Source organism: Mauremys mutica, chromosome 6, assembly GCF_020497125.1.
Source record: "Mauremys mutica isolate MM-2020 ecotype Southern chromosome 6, ASM2049712v1, whole genome shotgun sequence".
NCBI lineage: Eukaryota > Metazoa > Chordata > Testudines > Geoemydidae > Mauremys > Mauremys mutica.
This window is the reverse complement of record NC_059077.1, coordinates 101,504,505-101,522,910: the sequence shown is the minus strand read 5'-3', so window position 1 is coordinate 101,522,910 and position 18,406 is coordinate 101,504,505. Positions and strand designations below refer to the sequence as shown.

Sequence of the window (18,406 nt, the reverse complement as noted above, 5' to 3'; positions counted from 1 at the left end):
AGTATTCGAAGTATTTCCTACATTAAGTATAGGGAAGTAAAAGGGAATACTGTGAATAGAAACTAGCAAGTTTTACAAACTGTACCACGGTCAAGGTACAACATGTCAAATACATCTCACAGCTATTTACCTAAAATCCACAGTTAAAAGGACAGACTTTTAGTAAAAAGCATGTTGGGTGCACAACTGTTAGTAACTTCAACATACAAAATAATGGTCAGCCAAACAATTTTTACTACATGCTTTAAACCTCTTCTTACCTGAAGGATGTAGCCCCGCACATAGTCCCGAAGCGTCCAGCCTAAGCCATGCAGGATGTGCAGCACCTCTTCCTGCTTCAATACACTGAAGAGTCGGTCCAGCAGTATCTTCAGTCTCACAGGCACAGCCTGGGTACCATAGAGCATCAGGCTGCTGATGTCAAACACTACGTTGGACTGCACAATCTCCACTTGGGTAGGGTGGTACAGATGCTGAGTGCTAAGCTTGTCCAAAGCTGACAGATACAGGTTGGGGTAGGAGTAGACACACAGATGGGGAAAGAGGAAAATAAAAATAAAAGTAAGATTATTAAAGCATATCTAATATTCTGTCAAAGTGAGTCTTACATAAACACAAAGCTCAAACGTTCAAAAGTCTCCATTAATCTTTCATGCTTAAGTTTTTGGTGCCCCGCTGGTTTTCAAAGGTACTGAGCATTCACAGCTCCCATTAACTTCAATTGGAATTCTGGGCACACACACAATCTCTGAAGAATCGGGCCCTCAGTATCTCACATTGGGGTGACCAGAAATGGATGCACCCAAATGAATGAACTCTCCTGAAAATTTGAGCCTTAATCTACAGAAAATAGAATCCATTGCAATGTTTTAAAAATTGCTGCCATGCATAATCGTAAACTGGAGTCATCAATTTACTGCTTATTGAACTAGCTGCTAGTTATTACACTGGCAAACATAGCCAATTCAATTCAACTTACCTCTTTTGTATGAATTTTGTGATCAAATATATTAATAGCTTAAAGAAGTGGGGGAGGCGAGGTTTGCAGGAGGTTTGAGCTTTATTTTTGGTTTGCTGGTAATTCTTTATCCCCTTATGTGATGTTTAATGTGATGGAATTACATATGGCATCATACATTTCACCATATACTACTATTTGCTCTCAATTTCTTTTCCATTTTATGGATTCTATCACAGCACCTAAACTTCCAGACTATTTGTTTTAAACAGAACTTTTTGAGCTTTTAAAATAATATTATAGGGGTTCCTCCTCCTGCACTTTGGTTTCTTCTTGGATTCACTGGAGAGTTCATGTACTCTTGATAAATTGCTTTCTTACATCGAGATTGTAAAGGCCCTTATCATTTACCTGCTGGCTTCATTCAACACATTTACTCCAAGGAATATTTTTGTCAGAGTGTTCTGGTTTCCTCATACTTCATTTCTTACAACGGATTTGTCTGATCTTCCCTATTCTAGTGGTTAAAGCTACTTTGAATAAATAGCTTTAAATGTAAATTTAATGTTCATGAAAGATAAGGGATTGGCAAGCTTGGGGATTGAAGTCCTATGTCTCTCCACAGGGCATTTATATTGCTGAAATGTGAAGGGCAGGATTCTGTCTGTTATTCTTCCAACACTCTTCAGCTATTTGGCCTTATGATGAGCAGCTGATTTAGAACCTAATAAACAGGCTAGATTAAAATCTGAAGAGCTCAAATACTCCAAAATGTTTTTGTTATTTTCCATGGTATTGTTCCTAAGATGGTTACATTATTAGTACTGTAACAGATATATCAAAGTACTCCATTAAGGGAAAAAAGAACCTAGAAAATTGAAATTGTTGAATGTGTGTATGTATTTGGGGGAGGAGGTGTTGACATGTATGTGCCTCCATAGTGGGTAAGAAAAATAATGGAATCTATTTTTAGTCACATAACAATGGGTACTTGGAATGGAAGAGCAAGATTTGAATACATTAATAAAATAATGATAGTCATAGCATCTCCCATCTAAGAATCTCCATACATTTACACAATGATTTAAGCCTCACAACACCTTTCCAAAGCAAGTTTTGACTTGCCTCATTGTTACAGATTGGGAAACTTAGACACAGAAACGTTAAGTGCCCTAAGATCACACAAATCCATGTCATTGCCAACAATAGAACTTGTCTCCTTAGTCTCTGTCATGTGCTTTAACCGCTGCATCATACTCCTCTTCTAGGGGTGAGCATGGTGCTTTTTGTTAAATAAAACAGTTTAATTTAAAAATGTATACAGGGAGGGTAAGTACTTGCCTCTAAAAAGTTGGATGGAATGGCTCAGGGGTTTAAGGTGCTACTTCCAAATTGACCCAGGTCAGTAGTGATTGAAAGTTGTTTTCTTCTAATGACTGTTCAGGGATTATGCAAAAAAGTATGGTGGTATTGGTATTGCTGCCAGTGGAAAATCACCCACTTTATAAAACCACCACCACATTTGACACCAAAAGCCTTTGCAGAGAGGCCAGGGATGGAATAGACAAGAAGAGGAGAAAGTAACAAGTGGTCTTTCCAGAGGACTGAAGCACACTGGCAAACCACTGGGTAATAGCTTTCACAACCTACACTGTACTTATCCTGTGGTCACAAAGAGGCCTTTCAGTCTCCAGGGCTCTCAATCTAGCACCAAATTCACTTAAAGTGATTTAATTTTTTTTAACAAGTTTACCAGCACAGCCCTAGTTAGGATCTTAAAACTGGATGAGGAGTTAGTTCTGAATTTGTCTACATTTCACCAAAACCATCTTCAACTTGGAACTGGGGTCTTATACTGCAAATTATAGTAACCACAAATAGAGACACTGAGTTGCATTCTTTTTAAGCACAGTGCATTCAAATTCATAATTTATAACAAAAAAGGCATGTATTTTTCCATGGGTGTGTCACAAGAGTATTCAGAGAGTATAGGCAAACAGCACACTACAGACTGAAATGAAATACAGGCATGTGGAGAGGAAGGAAATGCATTTGTGCCAGCAAAAGGAATAACTGTGTGGCCAACAGCTGGAATTTTTGTGGCTCATTAATTAATGGAACTACTTTTCACTGCACTCAAGTACGGAACTAAATAATGTAGAGAATGCAACCTTTCACCATTATTTATAATCTACAAAATTATATCCTATTTGTTTAGAAAAAGACTATAAAAATGTTCAAGAAAGAACAAAAAGAAGGAACAGTAACAAGGAAAAATACCGCGCTATGTTTCAGTGAATTGTATCTGCTTCTGCCCATACAGTCTGAAAATACACAGAGAAGCGTGAGAGAAACACCTGGATGTATTTGAAAAGGTTCTTTGGAGAGCACCTAAGTGACTATTCCCTAAATCATCACTGAACCAATTTCAGAGCTCCAGCCTGGTGCGAAGGGGGCATTTTGTGGTTGAGGTGCTTTCTTTCAGATAAGCCATAAAATAAAACATCTGAGTCTGTATGATCGATAAAGATCCCGTGGCTCTTTATGTAAAGCTGAGGATATACATTTCCATGTCCTGGAAAAATTTCAATTTGGGTAATAATATTCTGCCTCCCTGAATTTCCGCTCCAATTTCAACTGGATATGGCCTTCTTCTTCACTTCCTGTCTTAAACTGTTCTCTAGTGATGTTATGTGCTGATGAACAGCTACTGCATTTTACCTCAGAGAGTCTGCATCTCAAAGGTGAGTAAATTTATCCTTGTGGGTAATATGCATAAGAAAGTATGCATGATGAAAGACACTATGTATAAATATAAGATATTATCATATCTGAAAAATGACATAAGCAGATGTTTCCTTATTAAAAAGGCACTGTTGATTGATGTCATAAAAATACACACTTTGAGTAATTTCTGGCCCAACTGAAGTTAATACTCATACTCCTAAAGATTACAGTGTGATCAAGATTTCACCCAGAAAAGCCAAAACACTTAATGCTCATGTTATTTTTGAAAGAACACACATACTCTTTTTAAAAGCCATGTGTGCCATACTATGATTTTGGGTTCAGTATATTAAGTTTAGGTGCTAAGACTAGGAAGCACCATCCCATTTTGGCACCCCTTTTTAGTGGCTGATGCTGCCCCCATCTCCTGGTACTCCCCACCTATGGATGAGCTGATATACAGAGGGAAAAGAGGTCTAATGAATCTTAAAACCACATACTTTGTGAGTAAAGTAGTCGACATTTTTTGTGGAATGGCCTGTAAAAGGCCCTTGTGTTTTACTAGAACAACACATAGCGAAATAATATTTTTGAGGAGTATTATTTCTAAATGTAAAATGTTCATTTCAGGAATTATAACTAGTGAAAAAAGGAGCCAAATAAGTTTTCTTTAAACACCAAAGAACTATTAACTTGTTAATTAATTGTATGCAGTGTTATTGTAGCCATGTTGGTCCGAGGCTATTAGAGAGACAAGGTGGGTGAGGTAATACCTTTTATTGGATCAACTTCGGTTGGTGAGAGAGACAAGCTTTTGAGCTACTCAGAGAAGAGCTCTATGTAGCTCATTGCTTCTTCTTATGGTCTGTCAGTGTTTCTGTTATCAACCCTGTTTTTGAATAATTTATATTATTTTTTGGGCCTGATCAGAGCTGGCGTTAGCCTTGTCGGGTGGAAAGGTGAAACAACTCTTCACTGCCCACACATATACCGGACTCCTGTCCCCTGTGATTACACCACCGTGTACAAGGAACCACTGAGGATTAGCAGGAAAGCTAGTAAGATGATTCTTTGAGGTAAGTCTTGTGAAACTGACTCATGTATATACAAAGCATGTGCTCCTGATTTTCAGGCTCCATCCAGACGCCTGCTAAAGGAGAAGCAGAGTCCAGCTGCTTATGTTGGGATCTGTGCACAGCTACCAACACTTACAGTTTTGCAAGGGAGAATTGCCCAAATAAACTAGGAGATTTGGAGTTTGCTAGCATCCCAGCGTCGGGAGGGTCGCATGTATTCTAGTAAATTTTAGAGTGTGTCACTACTGTTAGAAGCAATGAGCTCGATTAATTTCATGAGTGCTAACAGAATCCAGGAAGAAGTCCAGCAATTCCAGGAGCCAGAGCAACACAATTTGAAAACAAACATCATCCAGTGGGGCATGGGGAAGATGGGGACTTTTGAAAATCAAGCGAGTTATTTAAGTACCTAAATACGAACTGAGGGAACTAATGTTAGGAATCAGTTTTTTAAATTCTTGGCCAAATGTGTTTTGCTCATCTATACCATCAATTCTGTGCACAAAAGCACAGAAACTGCACAAAAAAGTGTGCATGCAAGTTGTGCACACACAAACAGAGGCTGGGTCTGAACTCCTTTTGAAAATTTGGCTTATATGTACTTTACTATATAATACCAACAAACTCCTATAGATATTAATGAGACAATGCATACTATGATTCAAATTGTAAATGAGCCCTCTGGAATTGAGACAATGTCAGTCTTTTCACATTACCATTTGTAGTGTTCTTACTATGCAAAATTTCAGCCAATGGATTAGCCTGTACGTGTGTATTAAGTATTCTATGCCAAAAGCTTTGGACCTAGCTATAATTTATCAATGGACAAACTTTAATGTTCCATTTGTGGGTTGTTGTTTTTTTTTTAAACTGTAATAAAAATGGGGGAAAAATCTGCTTTTCCATTTACATTTTATTGGTTTTGAGGGACCCTATGCAATTCAAAGGAAATTAAATACAAAAGGTATATTAAACTAATATTAAATGACTTGTTCGATTTATCAAGAGCCAGAGAACGCAGAGTAAGACTTTCACTTTATCCATAACTCAGCCAGTTATGCTGAGGCCCAGCTACACAAGACCTCTCACTGACCTGGGATCCCTCCCATACCAAAATTCATAAGGTGAGTTCAGGCTGAAGTGGAAATCTTACCTCTGAATTTATTTCCCCCACACACACACAATATTTAAAGTCTTGCATCCATTTTTGAATAAATGAGATTTGCCTTGGTTCAATATAACAAACCTGCTAGTTTTAATGAGAGTTATACTTATAAATACACATATTATTTGCTAATCTCCAGATTCTAGCAGAATATTTAGGAACTCTGGAGTGGGGAAAGCAGATCTAGTAAAAGTCTATGTCTCCAAAAAGATCAAGACTTTCCAGTAGACTAGTACAATGCCTCACAGCTAAAATTTTGCATAGTAAGAATACTACACATTTTAGCATGAAAATATTATTGATTAAAATGGATCTTATTCCCATTTCTATCTGAAGCCCCAACACCACCCTACCCAACCTACCAGACATGCACACAACACATGCACAAATTTAAAAATAAAATTTTCTGTTTTATGCTGCTGGTTTTACCATAGGTGTAACTCCCACATTAAACTGCTGTGTTTCCATGACTAGCAGAATGAGTCACACTTCAGGGAGCCTTGCAACAAATGGGAGATTTTTATTTATTTATTTTAAAATGAGCTGAGCCACTTTCTGAAGCAACAAAACTTGGCAGGCAGGTTAAATATACAAGACCCATATGGCAAGGCTCCATAACACTGTTGCAACACAGTGCACAGAATAACCAACACGGGATGAGCAAACAGAGCACTATGAGTGGCGATTTCTACATACAGTAGTGTGTAGGACAGTTAGCTTTACATTTACTTGAATGAATGGTGAAAATGAATGGCTGCACATTTTTTGGAGTTCAGATCTATTTTTTTCCAATCACCCATCCACCAACCTATACAAAAGTAAGACACCTCTTCAAGGAGGGAATGCAGCACATGAATAAATAATTTGCTGAAGGGGCGGGCAAACTACAGCAATCCTAGGGGAGTATCCTCCCTTTGGAACAAATTTTAATAATACCTGCCATTTGGTGAAAAATTTGCTCTTCAGAAGTGTCTTCCTTAGCCAGGAACAGAAGATGCCCATAGGCAAGATATTCAGCAATATCCAGAGAAGGGTATAATATGCTCTCAGAGGCCATGAAATCTCCCCATCCACCCTTCAGTTCAAACAGTGAGAGAACATGAACATTTAGGGTGGAGAGATGACATCCTGATACAGTGCAAACAAAGTATGAGGCATGAAATGGCATCCTTTGGCTATCTTCATTTCACCCCGTTCTCATTGCTGTCCCAATTTAATCTACTTTTAGGAGACATTCACTCAGTCACCGTAGATTTTAAAACATTGTGGAGGGAGAGCGAGGACAGCATTTTCTGATCTGGGAGGAAGAGCAACTTTTCCTTTGGATTTTTACAGTATTTAAGAACTAGCAATGGAAGCCATTTGCCAAATTCATTTAGTCTCTGACAGAGGGACACATATGTGATCTCTTAATTTACAGCTTGCATGTACAGATGTTCACACTTAATTAAAGGTTTCTTAATAGCTTTTTAAAAATAAAAGTGTGTTCATCATGGGTGTTTTATACATACCCAAACAATACAGCTAAGCTGACAAATGCCTCTTCATGCCTCACCATGCCTCTTGAATGACCAAAAAAAAAAAAAAAAGAAAAAAGCAGACTGCATTTCAGTTGCATGTACACAGAATAAATGTTATTTAAAAAGTCTGAATGAAATCTTTCATTAATTTCTCTCTCTATGATCTGATTCCAAGTTGAAAAATTTAGATTGCTACTAGGTTTATGTAGCCGAAAGCAGAACCACCGTTTGTTCACAGACGTTGCTTTGCTGTCTGCTATTTTTTTTTATCCCTTTGCAAAACTTTGAACCCCATCCAGCTTTGACACACTGCCTCTTCAGTTAATAACTATCAAGTTTCCCCTTGTCTCCTGTCTACTTTTCTTTGAGGCAATTGCGCACTCAGCACCCCGAGATAATAACACACATCTATAAGATAAAAGCAATGGCATTAATGTAATTGTCTGCCTTTCTCTCTTTAGCCTAATCTTTTTTTCCCTTCAGTTTTGACTGCCTGTGTGACACCTGTTTTTGTCTCCTCTGATCCTACGACAGGTTTTCCGCTGACAAGGTTTTTGCCTGACAGAGATTCTGCCAGACAAGAACATAATAAAATATGAAGAACTGCTTGTCAGAGTTTCTGCCAATGCTCACATGAAATAGGGGAAAAAAATCCTGACTTTTTTTTTTTTAAGGGGCCCTGTGATGGTCGCTTTTGGCCTGTCAGGAAAACGGCCTCCCAGGCCAATTCCTGCAAGCCAAACAGGTGTTTTCTTTTATGTTTATATATATATGTTTTTTCACCAATAGTGGAAGAAAAAGTTTTCCCTAAATTATTGCCTGTGATATGAAGGTTAGAAGCAACTTTGACTGTTTGGAGATAGTCGGTGAGAGGGGATATTTTTTAAACTCAGTAGTGAACCTTAAAAGAAAATTAAATTAAAAAAATTCAGTTCTTTTTTTTCTTGTTGATGTCTGGCATGATCAAAGGGACTTAACTGCTATGAGAGATAGGGGAGCCTCGGTCTCTGTTCCCAGAATAAAATACAGACTATTGAACATTCTCAGGGTGAGCATGCTGTCTAAGTGAAAAACCAGGACACCTGTCACTGAGGGCAGGGGACGGTCAGGGAGGTTTGCACGGGGGGTGGAGGGGTAAAGAGAGAGCGGAATGAAGCAGGGAGAGAGACACGAGAACTCAGTGCTCTCTTTCCTCCTCCTCTTCAAAAGCAAATCCCTCTTACTCTTTCCCTGCCACCATATGGATTTGAGATTCTATGTGGAGGAAGACTGAAGCAAAGAGGGAGATCTCCTTGGAGTGCCATGTGTGGGCAGGAATGAGCAGATGTCAACATGTGGCAGGCCCGATCAGGATGGGCCTCGTGGAATGTATGCATTCAGCCAGCAGCCTCGTTGGCTGATGTGCCCTTCAAGTGGCCAGAGTCTGCAGGTTACAAAAGCAGGACAGCACAGGTTTGTTTGTTTGTTTGTTTTAACTGATAGGGACAGACCAGGAGAATAGGGACAGAGTTATACTAATGCATTAAGATAACGGTCTTACCTGGCAGGGATGGCCACTTCTGACCAGCACATGGGCCTACATTTTTAAAAAATTATTGTTGAGGATTACAGTTTGTAACAGAAGTTACCCATTTCATGCACCTAGGTTCTTTTGACTACCCATTCATCTTCCAGCTTTCCTCCCTCTGCCTACTCGCCAAACATCTGTGCCTCCTCCATACCCATCCTGAAGCATCCCCCCCATCTACACTACAATGGGATTGGGCCCAGCTGTATTTGTGTTGGAAATTATTTGTGTTGGATGATTTATTATATATTCTTGCATGTAAGCAAGTTTGGGAATCCTGGATTAAGAGACTGAATTTGGAGATTCCCAAGCTTCATTGTGCCACATTACATAATTTGTCTGGGAGATGCTAATCTTTAAATTAGCCTTAACATTGTAATGAAATATATATCACCTATAAAAAATCCACCCACTTCAGTGGAGTGGAAAAGTATCATTTTGTAAGGCTGCTTTAAGAAGGCAAGAAGGATTTTGTTCTGTAAATTAAGACCATAGTGAAGTTTAAGGCTGATAATCCCCAAATCACTATTGGCTGCATGAGCCTGAGATGGCCAGTGGGCTGCCAGCAATCACCAGTTGGTACAAGTGACGTTCTGCTTCAATCACAAAACGAGGAGCTGAAGCTAACCAATGTAACCGTGCAATTGTACACTTAACTAGGTAACTATACCTAAGGCCCAATCCTGCCAAATGCCTCCTGAGAGCTGTTGAGCACCCTCAAATTCCCACAAAGACCCTTCTGCCCTGATATCAGTGGTAGCTGAAGATGTTCAGCCCTTGTAATATCAGGCCATGTACAGGGCCGGCTCCAGGGTTTTTCTGCCCCTTCCCCTTGGCCGCCCCAAGCACCTGCTTGCTGCGCTGGTGCCTGGAGCCGGCCCTGGCCATGTGACTAGTATTACCCTTTTTAACATCACTCTTTCCCGCCCCCCACAACTAAAGAAGACACTTGTGGGTGATTGCCATAAAGTTCATGTACTGTGACCATTTCACACAGCTCCAGTTTAAATACACTTCAGCAAATTTGACTGAAATCAATTAGAATGTAATTAGAGAAGTCTTTCAGGGGTTTAAGTGTATGCTTTCCAGAATACATTGTCTGTTTCTGAAATCCGGATGGGAATGGGATAAAAAACTGGGGGGGCGGTCTGCTAAATTAATCTGGAGCAAATTTCCTCATAACGCGATAGCTTGAGTCAAAGTTCTTCCTACTAAGTAAAGGTAACACAATGTTTTTCCCATCCAGTGATTGTCACATGCACAATATAGAAAGCAGAGGTAAAGTTACTCAAGGCCTCATCGTTACATTATAACATCTGAAAGCAATATGCAATTTTTATTCTCGCCATCAAATCCTTCTCCCTGTTTTAAATTTGCGCTGTTAGACTGAATGGAGTGGTTGAGTTTGTTTTGTGTGTGTTCTGCTTAACCTGGTGAACTCTAGTTAATTAAGATGTTCCTATAAACAATTAAGCTTCTTTTAGGATCGTTAGCAAGATATAAAATTTATGATGTAATAAACTGGGAAAGGGGCTAGCACATCTCAGCCCTTCATGTGCAGCAGGATCAGTGTTATGGGTTTCATTCATTTAAAATTCAGGCAACCCTGACCGCTTGTTACGAAGGTGCCCAAATTGACAGCCACAGCTCAGCTGAGACTCCTGCTCTGAAGTTCCACAGTACTGGTCCTATGAAGCTCAAAATCCAGCAGACAGTCCCAGCCAATCTGCTGCTCCTGTTCATTCAGAGACTCAAGCCACATCTTCCTCAATGGTCATATAGTTAACCCCTACTTCACTGAGCATGCTCGAGGATGCCACAGGCTTTCACTCAAAGAAGAAACTGAACTGGGAGCTGCTACTGTCCCTTAACAGAGGAATTTCCATGAAATCAAAATTATCCTTTATTATGCTTCATTAACAAAATTAAATTACTAATATTTTTGCATTGTCCCCATAATTTTAAAGCCCCCCAGGAGTTGGTAAGTTCAAATAGAAAAATTTTCTCCTTACCAAGAGTGCTGCAACAATTAGTATAGTCGGGGAGCAGAGAGCCATTGAACCAAACTGTAAACCCGGTATATGATGGAAACCACTTCAAGCCAGCACCCTTAGTTACAGCTCCCATGCCCCTTACTGGCTTCTCTTCTCTACAGGGGAAGGACCAACTGTTGAAGACTTTCTTAACTCTCATCACTGGAGGAAAATCTATGTAGGCTTGTTTATTTTAGATGGAGGCTAGTTTGTAAATGTAACTTTAATAATATAATTTAACAAATGGGCAAGTAATTATAATGTCTTGCATTTCTACAAGAACTTCCATCTAAACATCTCAAAATGCTTTACAATTAGTTGAGACTCCACAGCGGTGAAAGTGGGTATTATACCTATTTTGCAGACAGGGACTCCAAGGCACAGGGAAATGAAAATGACTTAATCAGGATCACACAATGCATCAGTAGCAGAACTGAAAATGAAAGCTATGGGCCATATGCTGCTCTAACATTACACTTGGGGGGTTGGGGTGAGGAGGAGCAGAGAATTTGGTGCTGGACTTCTGAGTCTCTGTCCCTTGCATTCACTGAAACAGCCCACAGCGATACTCCAGTATTGGAAGCAGGTGATTCTTGCCCGTAATTTGTGAGGACTCTGTATGATTCATTTGTATTTACACTGAGTTGAAATATTTACAAGCACACAAAACCAGAGGAAAAAGGCTAATACATTGTGTGGTTTCTTTACATGGATACTTTCCTTTAAAGCACAACAACTGTAAGCTGATGAGCAAGGAAACAAACTGAACAAATACATGGTCCTCCCAGGTCAAACTGAGAAGGGACCACTGATTTTAGGCAAAAACCACTAGAACAAAAAGAAAATGATAGATTAAAGAGACTTTGCCCAGGGAGGTCCAGGACCCTGGCTGTCTGTTGGGAACCTCAGCAGCAGTTAAATCCAGTCTAGAGCTAGATTAAGATTCCTTTTTTTTTCAAGTCACTTTAACAGCCGTGAAGACTTAGTTTTTGGTCTTCATAACCAGATGGAGAAGCAACTAAGAGCTAAAGAAATTCCTTTACAAAGATGCTCGTGGAAAAGTCCTATATAATTGAAGAGGGAACCAACTGGTTTCTATAGCCACTTAATATGAATTTACTCTGAAAACCTATACAATGTAATTGAAGATGGTTTTTTTACGAGCATCCTATAGTATTCTACAGCAAGATTCTGAGTCTCTATTAAATTCTACAAGATGGTTAAAAATATAGAAAGATTTTTCTATTCAAATCTACCTACAGTGTGCGCACACACACCTCTCCCCTCCCCCTGAATTGCAATCCATGCCAATTTCTAGCCAAAGGCTTATACCTGTGACCTCCTTTGGTTTTGCAAATGTAATGCTCCAGATTTCTGTCACTCAACAGCTTTGGACTGAGATAAATGTGATAACGCAGAAAGGTTTTTAATTTAACATAACACTCCCCCCTCCCCAATGCAGCTCGTGTTAAAAGTCCTAAACCTCCCCATTAAACCACATCCTCAGAGAGACTTGGACAGAGAGTCTGCTTAGGGAGAGATGAAATTTCTAAAATTTTCAGTAGCTGATAGGACAATAACATCTCTCTCCCCCCTCCTTTTCCCTTTCTCTCTCTCTCTCCCCCCACCATTCCCTTACCTGACAACTTTACAAATTACCATATAGAAATGGCTGCTCAGCCATTCGGAATGAACAAGAAGTCATAGTCATGTCATGCATGTGAACTTACGAGAGAGCACTCTCTGTTGCTTGGTGGGGGTCACTGTTTTGATTGTTGGTCTCATTTACAGCAAGTTAGTGTGTGCATAATACAAAAACTTGACAGCGGAAAACTATTTCTCCGGCAAGATTAAAGTGTAACCCACATAGTGAGACTAGGTATTAATACTCGCTGGATGGCACCTTTTCAACCAAAAGGAATAATGGCTTTGCACCATGTGCTGCAAACTCCAGTCAATTTCTGTTTCATTAAATCCACCAAGGAATTTGAGCTCAGATTTATTAGAGAAAAGGCCTGGCCAGCGCCCAGCTTAGAGAAGAGGTTATGTGAAGTTCAGAGGACAGGTATAGCTCAGAGAGCCCCCAGAGCAGAGTGTCTAGAATAAAAGGCCCTGCCCCAAGCTGCTCTGCTCAGCATACACCAAGAAAAAGACCTGGCACAGTTTATTAGAGAGCTAAGGGCCAATTTATTGATCTGAGAAAAAGTCCACTTTTGCACAGGGAAACAAAAAAAAAATATTCACAGGATACTTAATTGCCCTCAACAGCTCGATTCCAAGAACAGTGTGAAATTCAGCTAGCTCAAGAATATTAATAGTTGCACAATATACCAAGAACAGGTCTGTATCTGACATCTAACTGAGTTTAGATTGGTGACCAATTTATGGGTAACACAGGAAACTATTTTTGATTATATGACCATTTTTCAGGCAGTGTGACAGTGAATTCAAAGGTTTAATAAACATACAGTAAAACTGACAATAGTGAAGTCTGATACAGTGGAACTCCATTTGTAGTGAAACAGAATGAAAGTCCTGACTAGTTTCAGCACATTGCGATATGCAAAACATGTTTCTTCTTATTGTGAAATTGTTCTGTGAAAAAATAAAAAAATCATTTCAAGAGGGTAACACTGTACTTCCACTGATACTGTATCAGGTCAGTAATTCAGTTGGACTAGACACCACAACTGTGGTGGTTTGAGCATTGGCCTGCTAAACCCAGGGTTGAGAGTTCAATGCTTGAGGGGGCCACTTAGGGATCTGGGGCAAAAATCAGTACTTGGTTCTGCTAGTGAAGGCAGGGGGCTGGACTCAATGACCTTTCGGGGTCCCTTCCAGTTCTATGAGATAGGCATATCTCAAATCTGGTGGCATGACAGTTCATATTCTTTTATCAATGACAGATCAAGTGTACAAAATGCTGAGTCGATATAATCACCGGGATTTTATTACTGCCTAGAATAATTCTCCTCTCTCACTGGTCGAAAATAAGATTTACTTATTTATGTATTGCCGGGGGGGAGGGGGAAAACATGCATGTAAAATACCATTATCATCATGGTTAAGGTTGAACAAATGGATTTTTGTACCCAATCCGGTATAGTTTTAAGGCTATTTTATTAGTGTTTGTTACTTGTCACACAACCAAAATATTAGGAGAAGCAGCTACAGTGTCTACTCAAAGTATCTGATTTTTTTTCTTTAAAAAATTACCAAATGGCCCTGGACTACACTAAATCAAAGTGCCCACACAATTTCACTGTTAATATTTTATTTATTTATTTTGTATCTTATGGGTCATATAAAATGATTTAAGATTTTTTTTAACCCTTGGCTTATTCAATTTAAACGATTTATTTTTTTGTTTTAGAAAATAAATCTCCATCCAAACTGACAATACAAATGCCAAGTTTCAGCTGGAAGGGAATTAAAACAGCCCAGTTCTCTACATCCCCTTAAAAAAACCCAGTAAGTCACACGAGATACAACCAATTCCCTCTTAAGCATAGCCGTACTAGAGAAGGGTGCTATACTCTATGAAGTTTTTGGTTTGAGCCTTAAAAACGCTGATGGTAGGATTACCACTATAGTGAAAGGATGCAGGGTCAAAACTCGATAAACTGAACTTTTGCCAACAGAAACATTTATCTTGCCACAAAAGAACCACTTTGATGAATCTGCTCTTATATTGACATCCTTCTTTGGCACTTCTGAATAGAAAAGAACTGAACTTGTAGGAAACCTTTCCTTTCAAGAAGCGCATAGCTCGTTTTAGGTGAGGAAAGAAAAACATGAGAAAGACAATGGAAACAGGAAAAAGAAACAGGCCAGCAGTTGCTATGTGAAATAATACCACTATGGCTGTGTGCCCTTTCCTTCTTGGCCCCAGAATTCCAGCATTTCAAATGGACAATTATTAGCATGCATTAACTCTGTGTGGATGAGTCAGGGAAAACATCAGACAATTGCAACTGAGGCCTATTTTTGACCTCTTCAGTTAATTATGATTCTGGGTAATCAAGCTTGGATATGCTTGGTACTTCTTATTGGAAACACATATTGTTTGATAATCCCATTTAATAAAACACTACTTCATCTATCAAGGATATGAGTGGAAATTCATTAAAGAAAACCAGAAGAAAACCCCCTAATTAATGCAGTAGGAACTACCACTTGCATTCACTGAACATGTAAGTACAGTGTTTTGGGCTTAAAGGAAGTATTGAACAGTAAGATGAGTCACCAATTTTAAAATCCAGGTGCAACAGTACAATGAATTAATCAGTCTCCTTTTGAATGCCCCTCTCAAATTTTGGAAAGTAGATAAAGTCAACAAGTCAAGCAGACTCATCACACAGTCTTCAGGAACTAATTTATGAGCCTATGCTTTGAGTGTGCATATGCAATATACATCTGACTAGCCTTATACTGCCATAAAATGTAAATACTCTGGCTGCATCTACTTTAAAGGAGCTAAGAGAAAATAAAATGATTTTCTTCAGGTTGCATTTGTAAAATATACACTTTTGTTAATATCTAGCTGAACTCAACTTTTCTATTTGAAAGCACTACAGCATAGGAGCAAGTGGTGTGCCCAGTGCTTATAGCATTCATCTTTCACCCTTTAGAACCTTGGCCATTTCTGTTATACGTATTGGAGTTGCCTCACACTATCTTCTAATATTCCAATTTTCAACCCATCCACTTCACAGAAAACTACCAACCAGAAAAATCAAGCCACACTGTTATGTGGAGTTCTGGTTAAAAGAAAAAAAACAACCTTGGCCTACTATAGTCCAAAATAAAGTCCATGCAGCAAGCCATATGCAGGGCCGCCCAGAGGGGGGGCAAGAGGGGCAATTTGCCCCAGGCCCCGAGCCCCACAGGGGCCCCCACCAGAGTTTTTCCGGGCCCCCGGAGCAGGGTCCCTCACTCCCTCTGGGGGGCCCGGAAAACTCTTGCGGGGCCGGGCGCAGGAGCTTCTTCTGCTCCCGGTCTTTGCCGGCGGGGGGTCCTTCCACTCCGGGGCGGAAGGACCCCCTGCCGGCGAATTACCGCCGAAGACTGAGCGGGACCCGCCGCCGAAGTTCAGTTCGGTCTTCGGCGGTAATTCGGCGGCGGGGGGCCCTTCCCTTCCGGGACCTGCTGCTGAAGTGCCCTGAAGACCCGCGGCGGAGGCCCCCCTCCGCCGAATTACCGCCGAAGACCGGGCTGCACTTCAGCGGCGGGTCCGGCTTCGGCGGTAATTCGGCGGCGGGGGGGGGGGGTCCACCGCGGGTCTTCGGGGCACTTCGGTGGCGGGTCCTGGAACGGAAGGGCCCCCCGCCGCCGAAGACCCCGGGCCCCCGGAATCCTCTGGGCGGCCCTGGCCATATGATTACAAATATTCAACATGGAGATGTAATTTGTCTGGCCATTGGAAATAAGCCAGATAAGTTGTCTTCCCTCCCCTTTGAACAGCAGATCATTGTGTGCTGATCCTGCACAAAGCCGGATGGCTACCTGAATTACAAAGACACTAAGGTGGCTGAAAGCCCTAAGAATGTGAACGGATCTGGTTATACTGCAAGAGCATGTATCTTGTCTGAAATTTTGGGGAACAGAAAGAAGCTGTGCCCAATTAGGAATCCAGTTCATAATTCATCTGCAAACCAACTACCTACTTGTTTGTTTTACCTTCAGTATTAGCAGTGGGCTTTATCCATTCATTACAAAGCAACACAGGAATGGATTTGTACCTGCATACTGTGACGTTCTGTACCTCGAGGGAACACCCTGCACCCTCATATTCATCCTTATAATATGATTGTGTGGTATGCAATGCAATGCAAAGTTTGTCATGTTGGGTGTCTTCGGAAGACTCATGATGCATTGAGCATTGTTCTTATAGTGATGTTATAGTAATTGTTGTTACAGTCATGTTATAGGCTATAATTTCATGTATATAGTTATGAGGCTGAAAATGTGTCCTCATGGCAAAAACTCCCCAAAAGCAGAGGGGCAGTTCACACCTCATCAGAGTATGTATGGGACAAACCCAATCCAGCCTCACAGGAACAAAGGACACTAGTCTAGGCAACAACAAAGGATCTGTTGGACTCTCGAGTCCCCCCCTTCCTTTGGTCAGTTTGTTACCTCATCACAGTCTCATTCACCTGAAGGGGGTGGGGGGCAAAGCCAAGAGGGAAGAAAGGACATGATAAAAGGGAGAAATGTTTGCCATGGTCTTCCTCTCTCTTCCACCTCCATCTACAGACATCACCACCAAGCGACTGAAGTGTTGATCAAAGGGGAGAGCCTGGCTGAAGGGCAACCAGCCAGCCTGTGGCGAGAAGCATCTGAGTTTGTAAGGGCACTGAAAGTGTTAAGATCAGCTTAGACTGCATTTTGCTTTTATTTCATTTGACCAAATCCGACTTCTTGTGCTTTGACTTATAATCACTTAAAAATCTATTTTTGTAGTTAATAAATCTGTTTGTTTATTCTACCTGAAGCAGTGTGTTTGGTTTGAAGCATGTCAGAAACTCCCCTTGGGATAACAAGCCCGGTACAGATCTATTTCTTTGTTTAATTGATGAACTCATATAAGCTTGCAGTGTCCAGCGGGCATAACTGGACACTGCAAGATGGAGGTTCCTAGGGCTATATCTGGGACCAGAGATATTGGCTAGTGTCATCCAGTTGCACAAGACAAGGAGTAGCTTACATGCTAGAGGCTGTGTATGAACAGCCCAGGAGTGGGGGTTCTCACAGCAGAGCCGGGTAAGGCTGGCTCCCAGAGTCAAGTATTCAGGGCGGCTCCAGGCCCCAGCACGCCAAGCGCACGCTTGGGGCGGCATGCCGCGGGGGGCGCTCTGCCGGTCGCCGGTCGGGCGGCAAGCGGCTCCGGTGGACCTCCCGCAGGCGTGCCTGCGGAGGGTCCGCTGGTCTCGCGGCTCCGGTGGACCTCCCGCAGGCATGCCTGCGGAGGGTCCGCTGGTCCCGCGGCTCCGGTGGATCAGCAGACCGTGGGACCAGCGGACCCTCCGCAGGCATGCCTGCGGGAGGTCCACCGGAGCCGCCTGCCGCCCTCCCGGCGACCGGCAGAGCGCCCCCCCGCGGCATGCCGCCCTGCTTGGGGCGGCAAAATGTCTAGAGCCGCCCTTGCAAGTATTGGAGTGATCTAGCAGATCACCGGTCCAGATAACACCAGAGGGGAACGTCACACATACTCTTTTCCCTTCCAGGAACGGGCACACGTTAAAAGCCCCTAGAACTGCTTGCTTTTCAGTTTTGTTAAGCATTCAGACATGCTTACTTTCAGCACACACATTTATGCATTACACAGATATGCATAAAATACATAGAAACCAAGGAC

At 41.2% G+C, this 18,406-nt stretch overlaps 1 protein-coding gene across 7 annotated transcripts in view; it reads right to left on the bottom strand.

The window, feature by feature from the left end:
• BNC2 (basonuclin 2) overlaps nucleotides 1-18,406 on the bottom strand; it is a 426,471-nt gene that overhangs the window by 108,274 nt on the left and 299,791 nt on the right. For all 7 annotated transcript variants that reach the window (XM_045021595.1, XM_045021605.1, XM_045021596.1 and 4 more), the window contains one exon: nucleotides 261-496. In XM_045021595.1, coding sequence (XP_044877530.1) covers nucleotides 261-496 — 236 coding nt within the window. The remainder of the gene's footprint in view (nucleotides 1-260; nucleotides 497-18,406) is intronic.